Raw genomic sequence first — 25,497 nt, 5'->3', positions numbered from 1 at the left:
GGGCCAAGCAACAAAGGACCAGGCAGCTTTGAAACACACAGTTAATGTTCCATTAATAATTATTCATGGAAAATTACAATTAGGGGGTTTGGATTATTGGGGTCAGATGATATAGATACTTTAGGTTTAGGGTTATTTTAGCCCATGTTAAAACTGAAATATCTCAATGCAATACCACAAGGGCCCAATATCCATTTGTCATTTCAAGTATCTCAGACCTGGACAATCCAAATGAGGTTGAAGACACTTTCATTTATCATGTATTATTATCTGTCTCTGTTCGGCCAGACCACAAATCTGACTTCAATCCATCACTGTTTTGTAAACCAGAGTCGGCCATGGTGGTAATGCAGCTGAAGCTGTTTGGTAACTGACAAAAACACCAGAGGAAGAACTTCTCCATTTCTGAACTTCTGTATTTATGATCTAGAAGTCACAAACAAAAGACAAAAGTTTCAAAACTTTGTGGCTCTAACTTACACTGCTCTCCTGCCCACACAGATCTTTCATTGGCTGAACTGATCTGTGATCAGATAAATGCTACCAGAGCTCGGTGCTCTTTGTAGCAGATATGAAGAGACGGAGGACAACAGCTCATGTCAGTATCACTTTAGTAGCTCTTTAGCGACTGCCGTCACAAGGACAGAGACAGGTCAGGAGTGAGTGGATACTTCACACACTGTTTACTGACACAGCTCCACCACAGGATAAGGAAATATTCTATACGTGTCTCTGAGACTCAGTTTCAATTACACCTTGTCAACATCTGGCTAGAATGAGTCTTATCCACCTCCAGAGGAGGTTTCAACAGCTGGATTTCAATCAACTCTGAATGCTCTTAAGTTTTCTGAAACTGGAAATCTGTCTGCCCAAAACATGTGAATGTGACTAAATGTAAATGGGGTAAAAGTTCAGGGATTTATTAGAGACTGATAAAAGGAAGGTGAAAACCAAAGCAGCACAGCCAGAGATGTACTTTCTTCCCATAATGCAACTCAATAGCCTCCACAACCCCAGTTTGCTCTGCAGGCTTTCTGTTAAAAAATATAGTTTCTGAGCCAGGATACCATGGTGACCTCTCTAAGGTTATTTTCTAAGGCTTGAAAAAGCTTCTCCAGAGCCACTCAAGACATGGCTGAATGGTAAACTGACTCTGATGTTGGAAATTGGTGGAATTTGTCTTTAATGCTCTGTGATCCAGTGGTATGCTGCACATTTGTTGGGGAAAACAAGCTGTCGGGGCATGTGGAGCTCAGGTCACAAGCATTATGTAGCCCCTCCACTGCCCAGGCCAAACACAGTGCATCTGCTATCTGCACTTGACATGGTACCATAGCCAATAGGAAAAACACCCATATACCTTGTACTTAGTCCTCTGCTGATCATTTTTTTTAAATTACAGTTTGACCCGTTTTCTTGTCTACACAAATTGCGCGTGTCGTCAGGTTGGTACAACATCATCCCCATCTCTGTCATTTTAGATAATGATTTAAGACTTTGCCCGTGTGAACAAGACATAGCTAATTGAACACCACGACGTCTCCAAGGCTGTATGTTGTATGTAATATCATCTAGGATGAGGGATTATGGAATTCCGAAGAATTCTCATTAAAACCAAGATGTGAGCTCTGCATAATCACTATTCAAGTGCTCATCCGCTCAATTCACAGCAACTCACTGTTCTTGGAACCAGCTCCAGCTCGTCTTCACCAGGCTGTTTAACAGCAGAAATTAAAACACACACAAAAATAGTTTTCACACAGGCTCCATGAGGATTATACAGCAAATGACAGCATTTTTTAAATGTATTGATTTATTTATTTTAATTCCCATTTCTATAATGAAACTGGAAAGTTCATAGTGAATACACCAAATTTCATTGTAATGCACTGAAAAGCTGTTGAGAAAACCTGAAAGCATCACCACAGTCTCAATGATAAATCCTCTGGGGACCAATAATGTCTATATCAAATTTTGTGATTATCCATCACAAATTTCATTGGATATTTAAAATGTTTGACATGCTGCAGCACTAGATGAAAAGTTCAGAGATCACCAGACACATAAGGATTTATTTCTTGGGGACCGTGAAGATCTCTACGAAATGTCATGGTGGAGCAATAATTTTTATTTACATACTGTAAGCACGGCCAAAAATCACCTCTGCTCTGCATTCACTGTATGAGATATCTGACACTATATGTACATAGGTTATTAGAGTTCTTTGCCCCTTAGAAAGACATAAGCTGGGTTCACTATTTCTTCATTCTTTATAGGATATCTCAGATACAAAACCATCTCAGTACTGTGCTCTTTTATGGATCACAACGAGGTGACAGGACAGTATCTCAGTGCCACATTTGTTGGGGGACGATGTGTTTACTGGTGATTTGTTTTAACAGGGCCGTTGTGGCATGTTTGTGAAAAGCTGTGGACGGTTTTCGAAAGTGTTGCTTTACCTTCAAGCATGACTGCAGGGCATTCAGTGCTAACAGCCTTCATCTTACTGATGGACAAGTCAGGCTGCGGCATGCATACTAGTATGGTGTCTGAGCAACCAATTCGAGGTAATTGAATTTGCATCTAACCACGCGAGCGTTTAAAGCCAACTGGGAAAAGTGATTTTTGTGTGTTTGCCGCTGGAGATGTCAGATGTTTGTTCTTTAATTCACAGAGCATTGGTTTTAGTTTATCCTCCTCCACACACACAACGCAGGCTGGGGCTTTTAGTGCTGCACTGTTTTTTTTTTTCTATTATTTGCTCGCAGCACTTTATCCTTAATCAGCCTGTGAATGAGTCAAATATTTGCCTGTGCCCAGTGCCTTGTCTATATTTGCAGCAGCTGACCTCTATTTTAGAGGAAATCTCAGAGGATCAATGCACACAAGCAGCATATGAATTCACTTTCATTTTCCAGGGTGAAAATAGCTGCGTAGTGCATGGGCTTGATTTAACATCACATTTCCATTGAGCAGGAAATAATCACCATAACAACAATCACCCCTCACAGTCCTTTGTTTATACAGGAACAGTCCCATTTAGATATCTCATTATTTCACAAGTGGACATCAAATTTGGACAGAATGAATACAATTGCAAGACAAACTGTTTGGAAAGATTCAACAAGCCTTTGTCATACTGAGCAGGACCCGTCTTTGCTCCCAGAACAGCCCTCTTTGTAGCATTGACTCAATAAGGTGTTGGAAAGATTCCTTCGAGATTCAGCTTCATGTTGACATAGTAGCATCACGCAGTCGATTCAGATCTGTCAGCTCCACATTCATTCTGCAAACCTCCTGTTCCACCACACCCCGAAGGTTCTCTGCTGGACTGAGACCTGGTCTTTGGAAGCCATTTGAGTCCCGTCAACACATGTTGGTGGAAGCAGCTTGAGCTACTGTTTGCTTTGTAACATGGAGAGTTATCCTGCTGCACCTAGCCATTAGAAGACAGGAGACTTGTGGCCGTAAAGGGTTGCACATGATTATCAAGAATACTCAGGGAGGCTGGGGCATGTAAACCATGCTCAGCTGGTGTTAGAGGGGCTATCTGTAGGTTTCTTTGGCGCCGAACGTGGGTTCTTGCCAAGAACACGTAGTGGTGATGGTCGCTTGCCAAGAGCATCAGCTAGCATTGCATTTACAATACAAATAGCATATAACAATACAATACTGCCTTAAGACTGTAGAGTCTTGAGGCAAAAATAATAAGGAGATTCTGCAAATCTGTTAAAATATAGGGAGGAGGTTTGTGAATAGGGATGAAACTGACCCGCAATAATTTTGTTGCCTCACATTTTTTTATTTATTTACTTTCTTGCTTTTTGTCTTTTATTATATTCATTTTATTTCTGATTTATTTTTCAACGGCAGAGAGACTGTAATATGTATTTCCAGTCACTGCTATTTCAACTGACCATGCCAACTAAGCAAATGCATTTAGCATTAGGTAAGGGGTCTTCCACCTTTAAGGAGGGCTTAACAACAGACAGCAGTCTGTTCTTATGTTGAAAGGTCTTAGTATCGCCTGTGACGGACTTATCAATAGTGTCCGTAAATTGTTTTGTTCACAAAATCCCTGTGTGTTCATCGTGTTCAGTCTTATCAGGGTATTGTTTTACTGTACAGAGACAGGGTGGATAATGGCTTTGGGTAATGATAGGCCAGTGTTGAGTAGCAACAACTTAAGATATGCTGCAGTGGGTTTAACCTGATTATGAATAGTCCTAGTATTAAGCTCTGTACTTGGAATGTCTGGAGCTTTCATTATACAGTAAAGTGATAGAAGATCCTCACCTAACCTGTGCAGGAAACCCCCACCTGAAGGATCAAGAACATCTTAAATGGGATTGGGTTGGTGAAACAGTAGAGGAGTATGTCAGAAATGACCCATTTAACTTGAATCTAGTGTTACAGACAGCAATGGGGGATGTATTATAATTAAGACTTCACTATATGGAAAATACATCTCAGTCCTTAATATAGAGTATATGCCCCACCAAGCCTCCTTCCTCATTGAAAAATTCTGGATCAGGCCTTGTGCCCCCCCCATAACTGGTAGTGACTGAAGCAGCACTGGTTGTTGTGCTAATGCTAACTCTTGCTCTCTGTACTGATACAGTTTCAGGTTTCTTTTGGATTCATTCTGACTGAGCTCGAGGACAAACACATTGTCTGTCTCTCTCTCTCTCTCTCTCACACACACACACACACACACATACACACACATACACACACACAAACACACACACTTTTTATTCTGTGTTTCATTGGGACTCTTTTGAAACTTCAGACTGTTGCACTTTCAAAGGTTTCTGCTAAACAAACAGGACTTTTCAAAGTATTTGATCTCAGAGAAGTCACAGCCCTCTGAAGACATTTCTGCAACACTCTCACTGATATACACACACTTCAGAGGCTGGCTTTGATGCATTTTGGCTTGTTGTCACCATCTTGTCATCTTCATCATCTATCACTTCCATAAACACATTTTCCCTCAGCATCTAGAGAAAACACAAATACCAGTTCTCATCGGGCCATTTCTTCCAGGCCTTACTACAGATAATAACCTTCCACAATAGGAGGTGTGTGTGTGTCTGTATGTTTCTCTGCCAATTAGAACTTTTTCTTTGGTGAAGCAAGCGAGGCAGGGCTGACAGCACAGCTTGTTACAACAGCTACGGACAGACGGGGAGGTCAAGCAGAACTCCCTGGGGCAGTTTTGGTCCCACTTCAAAGAAATGAAGAACTGGTAAGTGAATATAAACCAGCAGTTGGTCTACAGTTTATGCTTGGTTCTGCGTGAGCTGGCATTATTTGAAACCAGTCCCTCTCTGTCTCTCAAGTCTCTTCAAAGCCTCTGAATCATGTTACTTTACATTGCTGCTGACAACTTTCCAAAGAGCTGGTTAAATTTATAAATAAGTCGTCTACCTTCCTGGCAGCTAGGACTGAATTTGTATTTCTTATTTTGTGATATTCTGATTTAGATTTTTCATATATGAAAAAAATGATAAATCTAAACGAAGGTTTAAATGGTTTCAGATAAAAGAGATGCAGCTCATACTCTAAATGTTAGGGTTAGAGTTCTGCTACCCATGATGCAATGGATCCCCACAATGCATCAGGTTTCAGGTCAGGTTTTGGGACATTTATTGCATAAAACTTGCTGTCATTTCTCTCTTTGACTTTGAGTTTTACTAATTTGTTGCATTTACAGACTGTATACAGAGACGGATGTCTCCTATAGGTTTCTGAAGAGCAGGTCTAAAGCTCAGAGTGGGCTGCTCCACTGTTGCCATCTTGGCAGTGCCTAAATCCTGGCTAATCCAATAAAGAGGTGGGGGTGTTTGGAGCTGGGACTTCGGTGCATGGCAGTTTGTGGCAAGCAGTCCAAGCAGTCACAGACTCAATTACGCATAACTTCATAAGCCTTAATAAAATTTAAATGGGTGGGTTATATAAAAATTCGACTCCCGAAGAGGTTTCATGAAGGGTGAAATTAGCTACACCAGCCTGTAAACACCTGCTTTAAGGTAGGGCATGTTAGGCATGGGAGTCTATGCTGACTGACTAGCTTTTGGAGCCAGTCTAAAGGAGCCATTTGAGGAACTGCAGTTTTTGGCACTTCCGTGTTCCAATCAGTAATGGATGAAACAATGATTATAAAACAGAGCACAAATCTTCAGCAGGTTTGTGCAGTTTCACAATAACTGAGGTTGACCTTTGCTTTACGACTTTGTTGTGGTTACATATGTTTTCTCAAGATTGCAATGCACTTCATTGTTGTGACTGTTTGAACAGTCCAGTAAAGATGGGACAGAAATTTTGAAACCAGTGGTACTTTTGTTTTATGATGGTGGGCCGCTGGGCCATATTCTGGCCGTTTTATTTCTGGGGAATCCTCTCTGTCAGTCAGAAGAAAGCACATCAATTCATCTTTGAGGGGGGGGAAACTAAAATATAGCCTGGTCAGATTTGGTCAGGTTTGGGTCTCAAGTTTGGTGCTACCAATAAGTTCAGTTGGGCAGGGTCTTAAATAGGAAGGGGAGAGGTCCAGCTTTTCATTTTGGGCCTTTGCAGAACTCTCGTCACGGATGACTATCCCGAATACTGAACTTTCACCAAAATCCGTCCAGAACTCTAAGCATGCATTTGCTTGTGTTCAATGGTATATAGTTAAAAAAGATGCATTCTATAAAACCTTGTTAATAATATAAATCAGTTTGCTTGGCATAGCACTAAAGTTCAATCTTGAAACGATGCTATTACAGTCAAATGACTAGTCAAACATTATAGCTGTAGCTGGTTCTCAAAATCACTTTCAGTTGTTTACATCTCTGCTGTGGCAAAAATATTGTCTAGAATGTGGATAAGGTGAAAGCCATGTTGATGGAACAAAAATAGGTGACAACCTCTCTCTTCATGTGACATACTGAGGGAAGAAAGAAGGACCTGGACTATCTCTGAGCCATCTGTAAACACACCACACACAGAGAGGAAACAGAAATATCTGGGCTGAGCTAAAATGAAAGCAAACAGAGGAAGAGGAGCCCAGAGCCCCCTGCTCGCACAGCCCTGCGGACTGGTAGATTCCTCCTGATGCTCGCTGAAGGAAAGCACCATTAACTCCACTGCAGGGGCTGAAAGCTGCCAATATCAAGGCCATCAAAGAGGAGGCTGATTCAGGAGGAGCAAGTCCAGCATTGTCTCTTATACATTTTTTAACTAGAGTGGAGGCAGATATTGACTCTCCGTGCCTTCAAATTATAATGTTCTTCTCACATTCTGATAAAGTCTGAGAGTTCTGCACAATGTTTTGTCTTGAAAATGTCAGGTTCGTTATTTTTTTATGGAAAAGACAAATTTGACGGGGAAACACTGCGGGCTAGAAATTCAGGGGAAATTACATTTTCACTAACCAAGACAGGTTACTCCATCACACAGACAGCATAGAGGGGTCTATACTGAAGCCCAGTGACCACTGGCTGTGACTGCATCGTGTTCCATCTCCATCTCAGCTGCTGGAGACTATAATCCCCTATGTCCCCCATGCCTACGCCATCTGATGATTGACATGAAATTAAGACTTAATGATGCCTTCCTTAGTTATTGACTTTATCTCTGCATACAAATTGGAAAACTAGTTTCTTGTTTATGTAGTATATACACAGTTGCACAGAGGTCGGGGGAAGAGAGCTGCGGTTTTCTTTCTGCTAATATTCACTATTCAGGGAACATAGTTTTTTAACAAAGAGTTTTTAAAGTCATTTGTCATGAACAAATTCAAATTCAATTCAATTGGAAGAAATTGCCCTAGTTCTGTTTCTCTTTTCTGTTTGAATATTGAATATCTTTCGTTTTGCACTGTTGATCTGTTGGTGGGACAGAACGAGGCATTGGAAGACGTCACCTTGGGCCCTACAGATTACTCTTTTGTGAAATCAATCATTAGTTGCAGAGCTAACAGATATACACTGAAGATGAGGCAGCATGCTCCAGCACAGAAATTAAGAACAGTAAAATACAACCTTAAAGTGTCTACAAAACTGTTGGTAAGACAACTGAAAATACAGTTTGTGGGGCGACCCGATAGCCGCATGGTTAGGACGCATACCATGTGGTTTGCAAAGGTGAAGGGTAGATATGGTCATAAACTGTAAAGCTGTCAACAAACATCACTAGAAATCTTCTATCTTGCAAAAAAAAAAATCATCTGCCATCAGCAGCTATACGTTTTTTTTTGTTTTTTTTTTTTACAAACAACCAGCAGCAGCACAAAACCCTGCGGCTCTTTAATTATCAGCTGCTCTCATCTGTCTAACTGCCACAGTAACAGTTAATAATGACACCCACCTGCTCAGGGCTCGCTCTCCTGTCTCCTGTGTCTTCATACATCAGAAAAAAATAATCAATCAAATTAAAATATTGCACAATAATTGCCAAAGTCTTTCTCTATTGCCATCTTAGCAATATTGTGATAGATCCCAGTAGATTCCTCTTTATTAAACCTTATCACATTCTCTCATGGGTGTTTGATTAGCATGAGAACTTGTAAACCTACAACTCAACAGAAATGCATGTTAGAGTCCAGATTTAAAAAGGCTGAGCAGAATATTAATTTTCCAAAAGTGTGACGAGCAATATTCATTATAACAGTGCTAAAAGATCTTTTATCTGTCAGACATGTTGAAGTGCTGGTCTCTCCCCTGTCTGTAAGCTGACAGTCTCCACATCTCCACCTCAGCCACAGTGTAGACAGCCCTTATTATCTGAGCCAGCGGGTGGCCTCCAGTCAAACCAAACAGCTGAACAAAGGGCTCGGCTTTATAAAAATAAAGACAGTTTTTTTTTTATTTATTTGTTTCATTGTTTTGTAAGAGCCTTTCTCCAAACAAACTCCCAATTAGGAGTGGGTCAGTTTTTAATGTGCTGCACTGAGAGGAGGAGGATGGAGGATGGAGGGGTGATGACTGGGTGATGACTTCTCTCTTTCTGCCTCCCTCTGCCTCTAAATTACTCAAATTTTTGGCCAAATTTGGTTGATTTTCTATTGTATCTCTCCTTCCATCTTTCTCGTTATTCATGCATTGTGCGCAGCTCATGCTCCGTCTCCACCTCTCCCTCTGTGTCTCTGCAAACCTTTCTCCACTGATCTATTTCTCTGTCAGGAATGTTTGATGTCATGATAGTAAAGTTGTTGTTGTATGCCCATCATACTGCAGGAAATGAAATAAACAATTTACCATGACTGTGTTTCATACCATAATTACATTTTGTGTCTGTCTATTGTAATTGTCACGGCACTGAAGAGTACAGACACCAGTTTGCAATGCACATTTACTCGGCAGCAGTCAACAGATCATATTGGACTTTAGCTAACTCACAAAATAAATGTTGACACAGCTGATAAAATCTAACTGGACTGAGCTGAGGATCTCCGTTACCATTAACACTAAAGACAAAGTACAGCTCAGGCTGCTGGGAGTGTCATTGGCTTTGCAGATGTTTAGTCAAAACCAAAGGAATTAACACATTAAAGCTTTGACCTGATGATGGTGCAAGATAAAAAGTCAGAGGATCATTAGAATTTATCCAGTGGGAACATGAATGTCTGAACCAAATCTCACAATAGTTGTTGAGATATTTCACTCAAAACCATAAACGTCAGCGTCATATTGCTGTGTACTAACCATTTCCAAATAAAGTGATTTAGATTATTGGAAACCCTCACCTTTGTGCGAGTTGTGTATTTGACTCTCTGCCTTGTGGTCTTCAATTCTTGACACCTGCCTTTTAGGTAATATCATGTCATTTCTGTCAGTTTTTGAACATAGATATGTCCTTAAATAACGGTTGGTTTGCACCCTTCTACCTCCCAAATGCTCACAAGCTGATAAAACAACACATTTCAAACTGAACCTGTGCGCAGTCCAGATGATTCACTCAAAAACTGGTTTGTTCTCGCAAACTTTGCTCCTGTGGGTTCTCACATCCTGACTTGCAGACAGCTTACTGCTGTAACGTCTTTAGAGCTCGCTCAGTAGTTTTGTTGATAATGAACTCCTCACAGTTCCGACCTGTTTCTCTCCTTCTTGACATCCTCTCAACATCCAGACCTCTTTATCTCTGACAGGCATCCAAAACTCACTCCCTCTGTCTGTCAACCAGTTAGCCTTTTTGAGGGATCCACTGGCAGCTGCTGAGGTTTAATTAAGTCTTAAATGAAATCAGCGGCAGTGTAATCTTCTACCTAACAGGGAGATGGGGACGGGGAAAGGCAGTCAGTGATGCTGGCAACTTCCCATAATGCCTCCCTGTAGCAAATCCCATAAGAGAGCTAGCCTCCCTTACACTGACAAATTCAACTTTGTGTATCATATTTAATGCCATTTACACTGCATTTTTGTTCTGACAGGTTGCCACGACTGACTACCTGCAAGAGGGGGCGAGGAAGAAAAGACGGGCTTTGGGAGGTGATTATCTTGTGTGAATTCCACCATCATAACTTCGCTCCGTCTTCAGAGAGTGAGGAAGACGTTCAGTCCTTCAGTTTTCTCTGGTGTAAAGGCTGTCACATCCAACACCAACCACAAGCATCCGCACAGTGTCATGACGCTACATCCTGGGCCTCACAGAGCAAACTGCAGTCTCCCAGAGGAATAACGGACCTTGTAGTGTTTCTGAAGGAAAGGAGAAATAGGGGCGGTGGGTTCGGGGGTGAGGTGGGTGGAGGGATGCTTACTATGCCCCTCTCATTGTGAATAACTGGACTAATGTCATGTTTCTAACTGCCTCCAGAGCTGGATCAGCTTTCAAGGCTGAACTCTTTTGATCAAGATTGAAGCAGTTAGTGAAATTCACACCTGTCTTCTCAAAGTCACGTCTCAGGCTGCATCCACACTAGCTTTCATTTTTAAAAGGGGGCGTTTTAAAATTCAATCAATCTCCGTCCACATAAGCGTTTCTAACACGCCTGAGAAACACATATCACATGACCTCCCCTTCACGTACACTGGATATGTGCATGCTGGTGTAACCAGGAAGCAGACTGTCTCCTGACAGCTGCGAGCAGAGACAGAAAGGTCAGCAACGCCTGTAATTCATTGACCATGCTAGTAATTGAGGCTGATAAGACTCAACCGGGGACCAAATGTAGGTTTTTTTGTGTCACTGTTTCCAAAGGGTTCAGTTTCTGCTCATGCAGACTCAACTATCAGGCTTCAACATTAATCACTTTTAGTTACTAGTTCAACTAACTTCACACTAACCAAACTTTTAAAGAGTAAAAGTAATGTAGATAATTGTTGTCTGAGTGCAAACAGGAGATGCTAGTAGCTAATGCAGTGTGACTCTCCTTGGTGCAAATCTGTCAAAATGTAAATAAAATTAGGTGAAAATGAGACTCAGATGCTACAGTCATGCTAGCGGCTCTATGAGGCCGTTAAGGCACAGCAGTGCTTTTAGCTAAATGCTAATGTATAGTTGAATATGAACATTATACAAAATGTAATGTCCCTTCAGAATGGTTATTATTGTGGTAATTATATATATGTGGACAGCAGACACCCATTCATATGCAGATAAATAACACACCTTTGCACATTTCAACTATAGACTGTATATAAAAATGGACATAGACTCTGGATCTGAAAAGTGAAGCTAGTGCGAAACTGCCTCAAACCTGCATCTATCTAATGACCATCACGGGGCGACTCCACTGGTTGAAAAAAGAAGTCTGTTTGTATTGAAGTCTATGGGAAAATGATCCTCTTCTTTCTTGATTTATTATCTCAGTAAACGTTTTCCTAATGAGTTTATGGTGTCAATCTCTAGTTTCAAGTCTTCTTCAATAAAACAGTGTCTTCGTTTTTTAAATTATGGTCCCAGTTAGAGGAAAATCGACAATAAAGCAGGGTGTGTATTGAGGCGTGGCTACCGTGTGATTGACAGACTCTACCACACACGGTGACCTGTCTGACAATCAGGATAAAGTACAGAGCCGGTCAGATCCACCCCTCACTCCTCCCCAGCTGCTTCTTCTCATCCAAATATGGTTTCTTCTGGTTTCTAAAAACCAAGATGGTGGTGGCCTAATTACAAAGTTGAAGCTTCAAAACAGCAGATCACAAACCAATGGGTAACGTCACGGTGGGTTGACACTTGAACACACACACACACACACCAGTTGATACAGCCTACATAACAATTATGAAATGTCTAGTTATGTGATGTAGTGACTAAGCAAAGAGCATCCTGGGTTTCAAAGGGTTAAGGTTAGGCTAAACTATAATGGTTTTAGGTTTTATTCCACAGTGTATCATATTTTACATTTACTTTAAATAGAAAATTTGAGCTGCCTTGTTGAGCTGCCTTGTTTCATCCTGAAATGATGTGGCTTCACTGTAACATTTTAGACCTCTGCTCAAATGAAAATTTGTCTCCAGATCTGTGCCTCTGAGCAGAGTTTGGCTGCACTACAAGAGTGTGTAATTAGGAACCTGCCAAAGAGCGAGTGTGTGGGGTTCAAGAGGTTAATCTGGTTGTAATCAAATGATTAGTTTGCATGTAAACACACCAACAAACAGAGAGAAAGAGACAGAGAGAGTTGCATGTAGCTGACTGCTGGGCTTCATCTGCTGAAATGAGGCTTAGTCAGAATTCACACAAGTCACACACACACACACACACACACACAAACACTCACTGCATGTATCCCAAGGGACACCCTTAATGTAAATTCAAATAAATACATATGCACAGCCACACATCATACACGTATATCAACATAATGTAGAAATACATGCAGATATGAAGAGATTTGCAAACCAGTCCATGTCATCTTATGAGTTAATAATATATGGTCTGTAATCCAGTAAGAGTCTGTCTATCATGAGTTGTTTTTCTGCTCATATCTCACCCTATCAGAAAATGCCAAAAAAAATGAAAGCCCCATCCTCACGTCTCATCTTCATCCACCCCCATATCTTCTACTTTCAATATTTAATGGTAACACCACATCTCATCTGTGCACAAAGGGGCTAATCATACTTCTGTTTTTCACATGTACAATGTTTCTTGAATTAAGTTCTCAGTCTTTGCCTCTGCCAGGTTTCCCCTGCCCTGCTTCTGTGTGTATTTAAAAATAACACCACGTTACAACAGCTCCACGTTTCTTTTGGATGTACTTCTCCTCAAATTTCTTTTCCTGTAGCAAATCAAAGACAATATTCCAGGTGACTATTCATCTCCACTAGAAACCTGAAGAGCTGCAGTCCTGATGTCAGGTCTGAGCGCTGATGGCTTCTGTTCCACCAGCTTCTGTAACTCAGAGCAATCTCTCATTCAGCAAAACATCAAGTGGGTGCTGTCCGTACTCTCAAACAATTCAGCATCCACTACTGTAGCAGCAGTTTTTTTTAACATGCAAAAAAAACAAACAAAGCTCCAGATGTTTTGGGATTTCTCATGAGGCTTTGTGACTTCTTAAACAGATTCTATAAGTTTTTTTTCCACCTCAGCTCTTGAACAGTTGGTAAATCCAGCTGCCTCTTCTATAATCTCACCATCCTGATCTCACACACCTCACAGAGGCGCGCCCACATATCTCCATGAACTGCCACAACAGGTGAATATCTTTATTCTTCATACATAAGCACAAACAGGGACTGACACATCTTTGATACAATCTGGAATATGGGCAGTAACAATATCTTCTATGGCTCTATTGACAAAGTCTGCTACAACTAATGCGCTGTATAAAAATCAATACATGACAACCAGTATAACTGAATTCATTATACCAAAATGAATAACTTGTAAAATGTATAGTTTTATTCTGATTTCTATTTTTACATAATTCAACAATGCATATCTACATTGTTTATACGTATACGCATGTGTGTGTGTGTGTGTGTGTGTGTGTGTGTGTGTGTGTGTGTATGTTACCACATGTAGAGTATTAACGTTCTTCCAGATTCATTAAAGTGCTTTGAAGTATTTAAAAGATGAAAATGTCTTAAATGTCTGAATAAAAATTCCAATGCTTTGAACTCTTGTATGTCCTTGTGTGTGTGTGTGCGTGTGTGCACTGTCCCACAGGAGGCAGACCACCTTGCAGCTGAGTGAAGCCAGGATCCAAAGACAATCCGGTCGCTAAAAGGTGGCAGTCAGGTGGGGAGCAGTAAAGCTGCTCCCCACCTGACTGCACTTGTAATTTTGGCTGTGGCAGGAACAAACACACTTTAGCTGCAAGCCAGACAGAGAGAGAGAGACAGAGAGAGAGAGACAGAGAGAGAGACCAAAAGGTCTAAATCCTGCAGAGAGACATCTGTATCCCTCCTCACATGTTGGCTGCCTGCTCCACACTGACATTATCGCAGTGCAGCAGCCGTCTGCAAGCTTCGCACCACCACCACTGCTATTACACAGGCTTACTGATCTCTGTGCATGTGTGCAAGTTTTAGAGTATTAAGGGTTATCATAGCGGCTGGAGCTAATCTGGGGGAAGACGTAAACAAGGGCGAGAGCAGAGACGGGCGAAACCCATCCTGGTTACAGACCGGTGGACATGAAGGGAAGAGTGGATCAGTGTGATACTGCATAAACTACACAACCACACACACACACAGTGATGTCATCACTGGGTGAAATGTCTTAAATATATCTCCTTTTCCCAAACTAAGGAACACAGCCAGCACGCGCACAGTTTTGAGGGATTATCCGAGATAGCAGAATAAATCCAGCCCATACTGGGGCCACATGCTTGTTTTCTTTTTTTGTTCCACGGCCCAAATCTGGCCCATACACAGCACGATTGTCAGATGCTATTTCCACACAGACTCACTTCCTGTCCTCGTGTGCTGCCCGCCACTGTGACTGTCTGCCCCGCCCTAACGTGTTGCACCTGTGTCTCTTTGTGTCCCCTGTCCTTGTCTATTTGCTGTGTGTCTTCCCTTCCCCTCCTGCCAGTTCACCTTCGTTCTTCGTGACAAGACTTCCAGCCATTCTTGGTGTTAGTTTCCCTTGTGTGTGACTTTTGCCTGGTTTTTGACCTTGACTCAGCCACATCCTTTGGGTTTATCTGCCTTTGTTTGTCTGCTCTCTCGCATATCGACCCTTTTCCTAGTAAAAAGACTTTGATTTTTCAAACCGATTTTTGTGTCTGTGTTGTGCATTTGAGTCCTTGTCAAGTTTGTTTCCCCATTGATGTGTGTTTCTTTTCACCTTAACCTGAACCTAACCCCATCCCTTCCCCTAACCAGCTATCTTTGCCTAATGTTTAGCACACAGGAACTGTTTCAACACAAAGACATAGTGTTGTTCTTTGTATTTATTGTTACACAACTCTCATGGCTGAACAGATTTAATAAATCTGCAGATGTGGCAAGAAAAAAAAAAGGAGAACTCCAGAGTGCTCATCTCTACCGAAGACAATCTGCTGAGTTGAGCGTGAAAGTTCATTGTATTCCAGTGTACCTTGATGTGCTGAGTGTTTTCCACTTATTATTTCTGCTTTAGAAACCCACACTGAAACAGGAACAGGAAATAATTATAATAATCCCTCCTCTCAGTGTTCACGTAGCAGTGGTCACCAAGTTTATGTTTGACCAATGAGCAAAGTTCAGCACAGCACAGACTCCTGTTCCCGGGTCATCTGAAAATACTACCGCTGATGACTTTTGGAGGGCCAACAACTAGGGCTTACTTTGTGCCAGATCCTGCTGGAACAGGATCCAGGACCTCCCAGATTGGCACAGGCTCCTATCTGATTGGACCCGGCATGTGCTTTGTCATTATCCGCTTTGTCATCCCACAGAAGTTACTTGTAAATTGCTTGTTTGCCTATTTTGGAGGCTTTTTAAATCTGATTTGAAAGGGGATTATCATGAAGTCTCTGGTTATTAAAAGTAAATAAATAATGTTTGTGGTGACAGTTTTGTTTACTTTTGTTTCATTTTAACAGCTAGTACCTGACCACTGTGCTCCGGGCACTGTGGATGTTTGATAAGCTCTGTGATGTTTTCTATCCCCTGACCCACCTGAGCAACTACCAGCAACCTCCACCTCAAAAGGTTCCTGTTTCTTTTGTGGAAAGGTTCCTGGAGCCTCTTTACAGCCTCCATAGGAACTAATGAGTGTAATGAGAATCCTGTAAATGCTTTATATCTGATATTTGAATGAATGACATTGGTTACTGGAGAAAAAAAGTCAATCAGTCAATCAAACATGCCTGCAGGGAGACCCACACACTCACACACACATTCTCTGAACAGCCCTGCAGCCCTACAGACATTTGCCACACTTCTAAGAGACAGATGCCCCGGGGTAGCTTGCCTAAAATAGCCTACAACACGTATTAAACTCAACACACACACACACACACACACACACACACACACACACACACAAACCTCACCTTGCACATAGTGTTTCAGTGTGTTATCGGCTCAACCAGCCCAGTGACAGCAGCTGATTCCAGAACATACCACACAGCAGGGAGGCTCCAAAAACATCTGGAACTGGCTTTGGTATGGCCAGATTTACACATAAAGGCACACGCACACACACACACACACACACACAAACACACACTTATGCAAATGTGGAGAAACACACACGCGCTGTAAAACATACACCCTCTCAGGAAGCCAAAACAAAGCTTTTAGTTTTGGCTGGAAATTGCAGCTCGTCCCTCCCTCGTCCCTGTTTCGTTTAGACTGTGAACACTGCAGCATTAAAAACACACACTGCTCTTTTTTTCATGTTTTTTTTTCTCATTCATATAAATGTCTCATTTATATGAATGTGTAAATGAGTCACTGCTGACCATTTTCCGAAGCATACCTCTTCTGAGTTTGATCAGTGTGTGTTTCCTACCTGGCAGGTAGTCATTGGTTTCCCAAAATGTCAGCTTACCATTAAAATCAACTTGCAGAGGCTTGAAACTTGCTGCACATAGATACTCCATCACAAAGAACATTTACTTTGTCAGTTAATTAGGGGTCCAAGCTCCAGAGGGCTGGGGGCCGTGCATGCAAAGCAGCGTCGTTCCTTGTAACAGCAGTGCCTTGTTGGAATTGCTCAGATTTAAATTATTTTTTTGTCTTCTATAGCTCAAAGTCTCACTGCAGCACATACCATAAAAGTTATGTAAGTGAAATTTTCAGGGAAGGTACAGAATGGTGTATATATATATCAGTGAACAGAAATTAAACATGGTAATAAGAGTTTTACATGATGACGGTTCTACATGAAGGGTCAGAGAATCACCAAAGTTATGACAAATCCTCCTAAGGGTGCTAGAGGAAAAGTCAGCGGATCAACAATGTCAATAGGATTCATCCTCTGTTGACAGCAAATGTCTGTGCAAAATTTCATGGCAATCCATCCAACAGTTGTTGAGATATTTCAGTTGGGACCACAGTGGGGGATCCACCTGCTGGCATCCATAGTGCCATGCTGCTAGCATGGCTAAAGAGAGCATAGACACAGACAGCAGACACACACACACAGCTCTGTTTGTAATATATTGCATACATACATGACTGGCTGCACATACTGGTACAGGATGGCCAAATCCACATCACAGTGACCCCTGCAGCTATACAGATGCAGAAAATACAATTTGTATTTTAAAGAGAAACACACCTTTGCCACACTGCAAAGCATCAGCTCATTTGATACCTGTTATATGATGCAGGTAAAGGCCTGTGGCACAATGAACACATCATACAGACCTAGTTAAAGGTATGTAAAGGTATTGTATGAAGGGAGATTTTCGTGTCTTTTTGATTATAAAGCAGGTCTAGGTTCTATATTAATACTGTGAAAATATCAAAGTCCACAGAGAAATGCACACAGCCTGTATACAGAAACTGAGCATTAAAACAAGCCATCAGGACTTCTGTAACTTTCTGATGTCACAACAAAGTAGTCATCACCCTCAATCATGACGTAAGCCTAGCCCACCTGGAACCACCTGCCAACATTGCAGGACTTGGTTCTTCTGAGTGCTTCCCTAAAATCTGCTATATTTTTTATTAGATCACTCAGAAAACAGCCAATCAGAAGAGAGGCTCAGAGCTCTGTTTTGATTGGCTCAACTCCAGAGAGACGCCTGAGAGGAAATATAAAACTACACTGAGATGGTTTTTGGCTCTTAAAACTACAAATTTATCTCTTGGATATCAACACTTCATATAAAAGACAGAAAAGTATAAAACGTGGCACCTTTAAGGTTCAGTAGCTGGCATGTTCCTACCCAGAAAGTGAATGTGATAAAAGCTGAGCTTTTTTGAAGACTTGATGAGCATTAGCACTTGGAAGCCGGAGGGACATCCTGATGAGTTGACACTCCCTGTGAGCAGGCTTACATTAAAAAAACTCTGATGCACGGCATATGCTGCTGGTGTCCATAAGGATACAGTGATGTTTCACACGTATATATACATATATATACAGTATATGCTCTATCTTTATATGTATATGTCTGAGGAAGGTCTGTGACTACACCTGAACACAATTTCATAGACTGTAGAAATCCTGAGCTGTGGAAGCTGCCACTGTGACAAAAAACAGAAAAAAACTGACGAGATGTTCTCTGTGATTGAGCGTCTATCTGCAGCAAGTTTCAAGTGCCCACAGGTTGATTTTCCGGATGTACTGAAATGAACTGAAACTACTGGAGAAATCACTCTGAAAACTGATGGTGTGCTTTGGAAAATCGTTGGCAGTAATGTAGAATATATGCTATTTGTAGTTAATGGGCTAAAACATACAAAACACTGGTATGGTCCATTAAAATAAGAGGAGCAAGTGCAGTTGGCCTCTGCTGAAATGGAGTGTGTTTTATCTGAAGCTCACTGCTCTCCAGGCATCTGTCCTCCATTATCACTGCAGGCTTCTTTTAAAAGGAGCGAGCAGGGGATGGAGAAACAGCAGCAACAGCAGCAGCAGCACAGTGTTCTGGTAAAAAGTGGGACATGGATAATGGCATCTGTGTGAAGCCACACAGGCACACACAGGAAGGACGGTCAATTGACTGCATTCACTATCTACCCATGAAGGAAACACCCCCCCCATACTGGGACACTGTTGAATCTCCGTTGTGCTCAAGAGGTTGAGATCCAGACCTGCCTTGATGAACAGGGCTGTAATCCTCAGTATTTTTATTTTTCCAAGAGATGCATTTGGAAAATGTGCTGCAGCCATTCGAACACACTGTAATACCAGCAGGCGAATGAGCAAATACTGAATTGCTTACACTCGGGAGACACTAAAAAAAAACTTTCCAGAGACATCACAGATAACATAATAGGCAAGAAAGCATTCCTGGAATTCTTCTGTCATCGCCGTTTGATGCATTGTGGTGTCTTCTCTTGAGCACAGTCTGCAGAACTGTGAACTTCCAATTCAATTCAGGCTTGTTATCACTGTCGTATTCAGTAGAAGCAGTGAATCCCAGTAAAATGAAAGCTTGTGCAGAGTAAGAATCAGAGAGGCCTTAAACACTTGCTGATTTCCCAGTGGGTTAACCCTGAGCCTTTATGGACTCACCAAACATGTATGTGACTGGGCAACACAGTAAAGAACAACTGGGGAGTAAAACATTTTCCTTTTGGAAGCTGTATTAATAGTGTGTTTTCACAAAGATGAGTCTAAGTCCTTTTAGTGCATTGGACCACATAGAATATATATAATTGAATAGTCAGTCTTTGCATTTAAGGCCCATGTTTGTAGGCAGGCACTTGAAAAGGTAAAAACTTTGGGGCTTGAATGTGTTTGAGTCTCAGTCAAGTCTGAGTTAAGACTATGATTAGATCATTTTTTTGACTAAACCGATCAAGTCTACAACTCTGTGGACTGCTGTAGACATTTTCTGTGTTTTGTAACTCTTTTGGGGCAAGTCTCAAGAGTCAAGTTAAGTCTTGAAATCAGCTCAGGTCAGAAGCCAACTGCAAGACTTTGAGATAAAAGGAACCAAGAAAGAAGAATGATACCTCAGGAGCTGTAAAAAATTCAAATCAATTCAAATTACATGTGTTTTTTAGCGTCCAGATGTTTTCAGTAAAACATGTACTTTTACCTACATGATCTAAAACCCAATTTCCAACGAGTCCGGGTCTGACAATGATTTAAAATGATGACATCTAATATGGGAGGAGTAAAACTGGTTTCCACATGGAGAAAAGTAAAGAAAGACCAACAAATACATTAAAGATACAGGCAGAGTCCTCTTTATCACAGCTGTTTGCGCACATAGTTTGAGGAAAAAAATTCTGCCTCCAAAACAAATTGTCTGGTTGCAGCGGGCAGCTCCCAGGTGCAAACGAGTAAAGCTGTGTGAAAACACAGCAGAGCTCTGCTGAAAAAGAGTGTGCGCGCTCAGAGCACTGTCGCCACATAAATCAAGATAAGAAAAAAGCACAAACAAAACATAAACAAAGGCAAACCCTGGATGCTTACTAGATGAGAGGCTTGCGGCAGAGCACCAGGGCGTCGTAGAGCGCGCACACCCCGAACACGGTGATGCCCGTCTCCTTCACCAGCATGGCGCAGGTGCCCAGCAGCAAACTGACGAGCAGGGACCACGCCGAGACGGTGGAGGGCACAGAGTCCTCAGAGACACACACACCCACACTCCTGAGAGACAGAGAGGAGGAAGAGCAAAGATATTTTATAATGACAGAGGACTCCAGACTGGCGTCAGCCAAATCACAGAGATGAGTAATGACCTATATATTCCTCTATATCACTCTTCTATCATCAGAACCAAATCTAGTACATCTTGTAACTGTTTTTTCTAGGACAACCTCAGTTCTACATTTAATCTATCATCAGGTTTTTTGGCCCCAATCAGAGTCCTTCACTATTGTGTATCTGACACTTAAATTTACCTAAATGCTGATTAAATATGTATCAACAACATGAAATAACAGCTGCAGAGTACTGATAATCTGGCTGCAACTAAAACATTTTCACAAGCATCTTAATCCAGACACAGGAGGTCCCTGTTAAATCTATAAACTTAAATTATTGAACAGGCATGTCATCAACTTACTCGTAATTAACGCTGTATTTTCATATAACCCCAAACTGTGGACACACAACGTTTTGCCATAACAGGGGAAGTTCTTGCATCGTCCTATCTGCACCAAACTTCACGTTTGACATGAGTCCCTGCCTGAAGTCATCTCCATAGCGATATGAAGTCATAATTGTAGCAACACCTCCTGACAACAGGAAGGACCCCTAATGTGACAATCATGATTTCATTTATAAGAAATTTTCATGGTCTGGTCTACACTTGAGATACAGCAAGATTATGGTTAATTAATGGGTAGTAATTCATAATTCAAAAAAAAAAGTTTTCTTTTATTTTAATGTATATTATGATTTGGTGCTATACAAATAAATTGAATTGAATTGAACTTTGTCTTCCAAAGAAGTTTGTTTCCACCCTGTCTGAACGGGTGACCACTCGTGTGTCCTGACCTGTCAAACTTATTTTTAGCAGAGTCACTGTGCTCCCAGATCTCATTAAAACTGAAGAATACAGTGTTATTATTACAGATAAGACAGGAGGCCAAAACTATGAAAATTAGACCTTAGCTGATCGGGCCCTCGCACCGTCGTGCACGCTGGAGGAGAAGGTGTGTTGCCGGGGCACTTCTGTAACCACTGAAGACTGCACGACCAAGTAAGATGTTATTTACTGGGGAATGTGTGGCAGCAGACGTGATGTACTGCAACTTTTCCAGGAATTCACTTTTGCCATTATGACAGGGGACACTGTACTATGTTAAGTAACATACTGTAGCTTGTTGTAAACCTTTGAAACGACTAAGATCTGGCTTAACAGATGACAAACTCTAAGTTGGAATGAACCAATAAGGACACAATGAACAGGTGGTGGGGGTTGATAAATGCTGCGAACCAGCACACAACCTTGTATGGTCACGCTATGTCGCAGCTAAAGTCCTGCTCATGAAATGTTTACGCTGTTCTGTCTACTCATCCTCATCAGTCCCACAGGCAGACTAACGTCTTTTACACGTGTGTATCCATGTGTGTGTGTGTGTGGTACTGCATCATCTTACCTAATATAGGAGAGGAACGTGAGCAAGAACAGCAAACAGGCCAAGACGTCAGCCCTGCCCACGATACCAGACACCTGCAACACACACACACAAACAGATTTCAGAGATGGCTCGACAGCTGTGGTGAGGAAACGCTGCTGGATGTCCACGTGGAGCCCATTAAGAGTCCACGCTACGGTGAGATGCACAGCGTTACCTGCTGCACGTCGCTGTCTCTGTGGAATCTGAGAGATGTTTGTTTATACCAAAACCTGAGAGCAGAATTACCGTGATTATGGCTCAGACAGGTGCCCATTATCACAGCCAAGAGTGAGCAGAAAGGCTTTCTATTAATGGCTGCACATGCGCACATGTTGTTTAAGGGCTCTTCTCTTAAGTTGAGTGTGTATACCAATAAACACTGAGAGAGAACAGAAACAGGTGTAATCACACCAGTTTCTCCAACAGCTTCTATCATCATCTGATAAAGAGAAACATGCTCTAAGCACACTCTGAAAATAAGAGCGACTTCCAACATTTCCCACACCCTCACGCTTATTTGCAATGTTCGGTTTCAATGTTATGTCTCGCCAGAAGTGTGCAACCTGTTGCAGCAGCCTTTGAAATACGTTTGGTGGGTGTGTCAGGGCTACAGCACAAACAGCTGTTAACATACCAGAGAGGGCCGTCTACAATTTCTAAAACCTGAGGACCACCGTCTGCGTGATCTTCCCCCTAATACAAGTGGAGATACTTGCTGAACTTCTGGTTGTGCTCGTTTCTAGGATTCATCCTCTGGACACCTTGAACATCTGCACCAAAGCTGATATCAATCCGTCCAGCAGCTGTGGTATTTTGCTAACAAATATAAACTGTGGCACCAATATCATCAGGAGAACAGAGCTGCTCAGGCTCATGAACTTTGCAATGGGACATTTCTAATCCATTTTGCTATTCTTTGGACCAGTGGTTCTCAAAGTGGGGTCCGGAGACACCATGGGGTCCTTGGTGGGGATCCCAGCAAAAAGGGCAACAATTTCTTTTCACTATAATTCTATCCATAAATAACAAAATAACAGGAAGAAGGAATGTTTTGGTCATGGGTTTCAAACAGCTTCGGTAATAAAACATCTAAAAGCAAAAATCGAGGACAAAATCTTGTCAGATGGGGGTCCATGGTCTAATTTGTGTCAGTTTAGGGGTCGTTGATGTGAAAAAGATTGTAACCACTGTTTTGGACAGCACAGTCTGCGATGGAAGTTTTATAGTGTTTAATATGATCTGAGCAAGTGCATAGTTAAGGCAGTTAAAAGTGAGTGTGTTTCCAGTCATGAATAAAGTGTGAAAATAAGACAAAAAGTGACAGCCACAATCCTTATATTAAAAATACAACACGTCTTGCAGTTGCATTGCAACCAGTCCTTTCCTGACATGGTTGATGATTTATACCAGCGTGCTTATTAAGTGTTTCTGACTATTTCAGCTGCCTGGCTGCAACTAGCTGCTGTAAAACACCGGCTTGACAGGCCTGAGCCACAGGAATAATCAGACAGTTTATACCCAGTCAGCCGGATTCTGTTCCTCTCTGGCTGTTTGCTCTAACAGCCTCCGTAAGGGCAGGAACGTTTCAGGATGTATTGCAGACTGTTGGCAAAGGTGGACAAAACTGTTAGCTTCCTGTCTGGGGAGTAATAGACAGTGTGTGTTGTATATCGTCTTAAATTTGGCAGTGTTTCTCCATAAAGCTGATCTACAATATCAGCCACGGTTCCAGCCGGTGGTTTTTGTGTGTGTGTGTGGTGGAGCGGCAGTCAGCCATGGCCTGGCAGAGCAGCAGTAAACATGTCCAGCAGACACTGATAAAGAGCAGGCTGGGGGGTGAAGGTGGAGGAGCAGGAGAAGTACGGGGAGAAGAGAGTGGGAGGAGGAGGATGGACTTTCATGTGATATCTCAGCAGCTCGCACACATACACGCACACACATAAACTGGCACAAGGATGGACGGGGGTGAGCAGGGAACAAAAGAGCAGAGGAGACATATTAAATTACAACAGGATGAAATTAGGCTTGGCTAGAAAGCTCAGAAGCTTTCATTGCCAAGATATTCAACTGTAAAATCTGTAATCGAATGCCTTGTTTCTGTTGTTTTACTCAAGGTCCTGTTGAGCCTGCACAGGACAGATCATACACACAGATCAAACACTGGGAAGAGGACAGCACACTTTTTATTTAAGACGCAAGTATGAAGACTTTAAAGACTACACCTGCTGAACTAACATTAAATTTAGTTTTTGATCCATGGTGTTTTTCACTTAGTTTTTTATTTACCAACTTACCAAAAACAAGAAATTAAAGTTTTACATTAAGAGACAGTGACCCTTAAATGTGTGTTTTCTAAAGGACATGAGCTACTGTAATTTGATTGGTTCAGTGTCTGCATAGACAGGTGCTAAAAATAGTTTGTCATATCACGTAAATTCCAATGGCCACACAGGGAGTTTATCAACAGGCCAGCGTGTTAGCAGCTGCTGCTGCTAACACGTGTCTCTGTAATGATGGACAAACGTATTCACTGCTGAGGTTACAGGACAACTCATCACTGTCAGTTCTGACAGTCTAGTTATTTGTCATAAACAGTTTTCATCGACAAAAAGAATTACTGACAAATTATTATTCACAATGAAAACAAGACCAATACATAAAAAATAACCTTTGAAAACCAGAATATTTTTAATCTACAAAAAAAACTACTGACCCATCCCCCATGGGATTTAATAGTAAATGGACTGCATTTATATAGAGCTTTAGTCTTATAAAAAAAAAAAAAAAACCTTGAAAACCAGAATATTTTTCATCGACAAATAAAGACTAAATGATGAGGTCAGAGATGATATCATTCAAAGGAATAAGATAGTTCCAGGATTAATGTCAGCAGTCAACCATGGAGATCTTACCTTAGACATTCACTTAGGAAATAACACTACACTATCAGAAATTTTAGCCTCTCATGCTAAACCCACACAGTGAACAGTGAGTATTGTGTATTGACTGTGAGCATTTCAACAGCGGCTCTGTTCAAACAGCCTGAGTGAGGAAACGATACCTGGGTTTACTGAGGAGAGTCAGGCTGTATCACTGCAGAGCAGAGGGATACTGGCTCTGTGTGTGTGAACAAGTGAACGGCACCTTTTCCACCAGACCAGTGATACTTGAGAACGACACCTGTCACCATGGTGACCGCTGCCTTAAAATATTTCAAATCAAAAATAAATCAAAAATATGAGACTAAAATATCTTTAGTTGTTGTTGACAACAACTAACAAAAATCAAAGGACAAAAATTTGACTAAAACTACATTAAAACCAGGCGCCAAAATGAATGCAGTTGTAATCATCACTAACTTGAGCCATAACAGAGG

The 25,497-nt window shown here is 41.6% G+C and overlaps 1 protein-coding gene across 1 annotated transcript in view; it reads right to left on the bottom strand.

The window, feature by feature from the left end:
* The window catches only part of tmtc1 (transmembrane O-mannosyltransferase targeting cadherins 1), a 147,079-nt gene that overhangs the window by 82,958 nt on the left and 38,624 nt on the right, over positions 1 to 25,497 (bottom strand). The window contains exons 3-4 of the mRNA XM_071501868.1: positions 22,101 to 22,174; positions 20,467 to 20,643 (exon numbers count right to left, since the gene is read on the bottom strand). Of these exons, the coding sequence (XP_071357969.1) occupies positions 20,467 to 20,643; positions 22,101 to 22,174 (251 nt within the window). The remainder of the gene's footprint in view (positions 1 to 20,466; positions 20,644 to 22,100; positions 22,175 to 25,497) is intronic.

Source organism: Trachinotus anak, unplaced genomic scaffold (genome assembly GCF_046630095.1).
Source record: "Trachinotus anak isolate AG129_WGS33_773 ecotype Australia unplaced genomic scaffold, CSIRO_AGI_Tana_v1 ptg000018l, whole genome shotgun sequence".
In the NCBI taxonomy this organism is placed as follows: domain Eukaryota; kingdom Metazoa; phylum Chordata; class Actinopteri; order Carangiformes; family Carangidae; genus Trachinotus; species Trachinotus anak.
The sequence above is the reverse complement of the archived record's forward strand: the minus strand, read 5'-3'. Positions and strand labels throughout refer to the sequence as shown.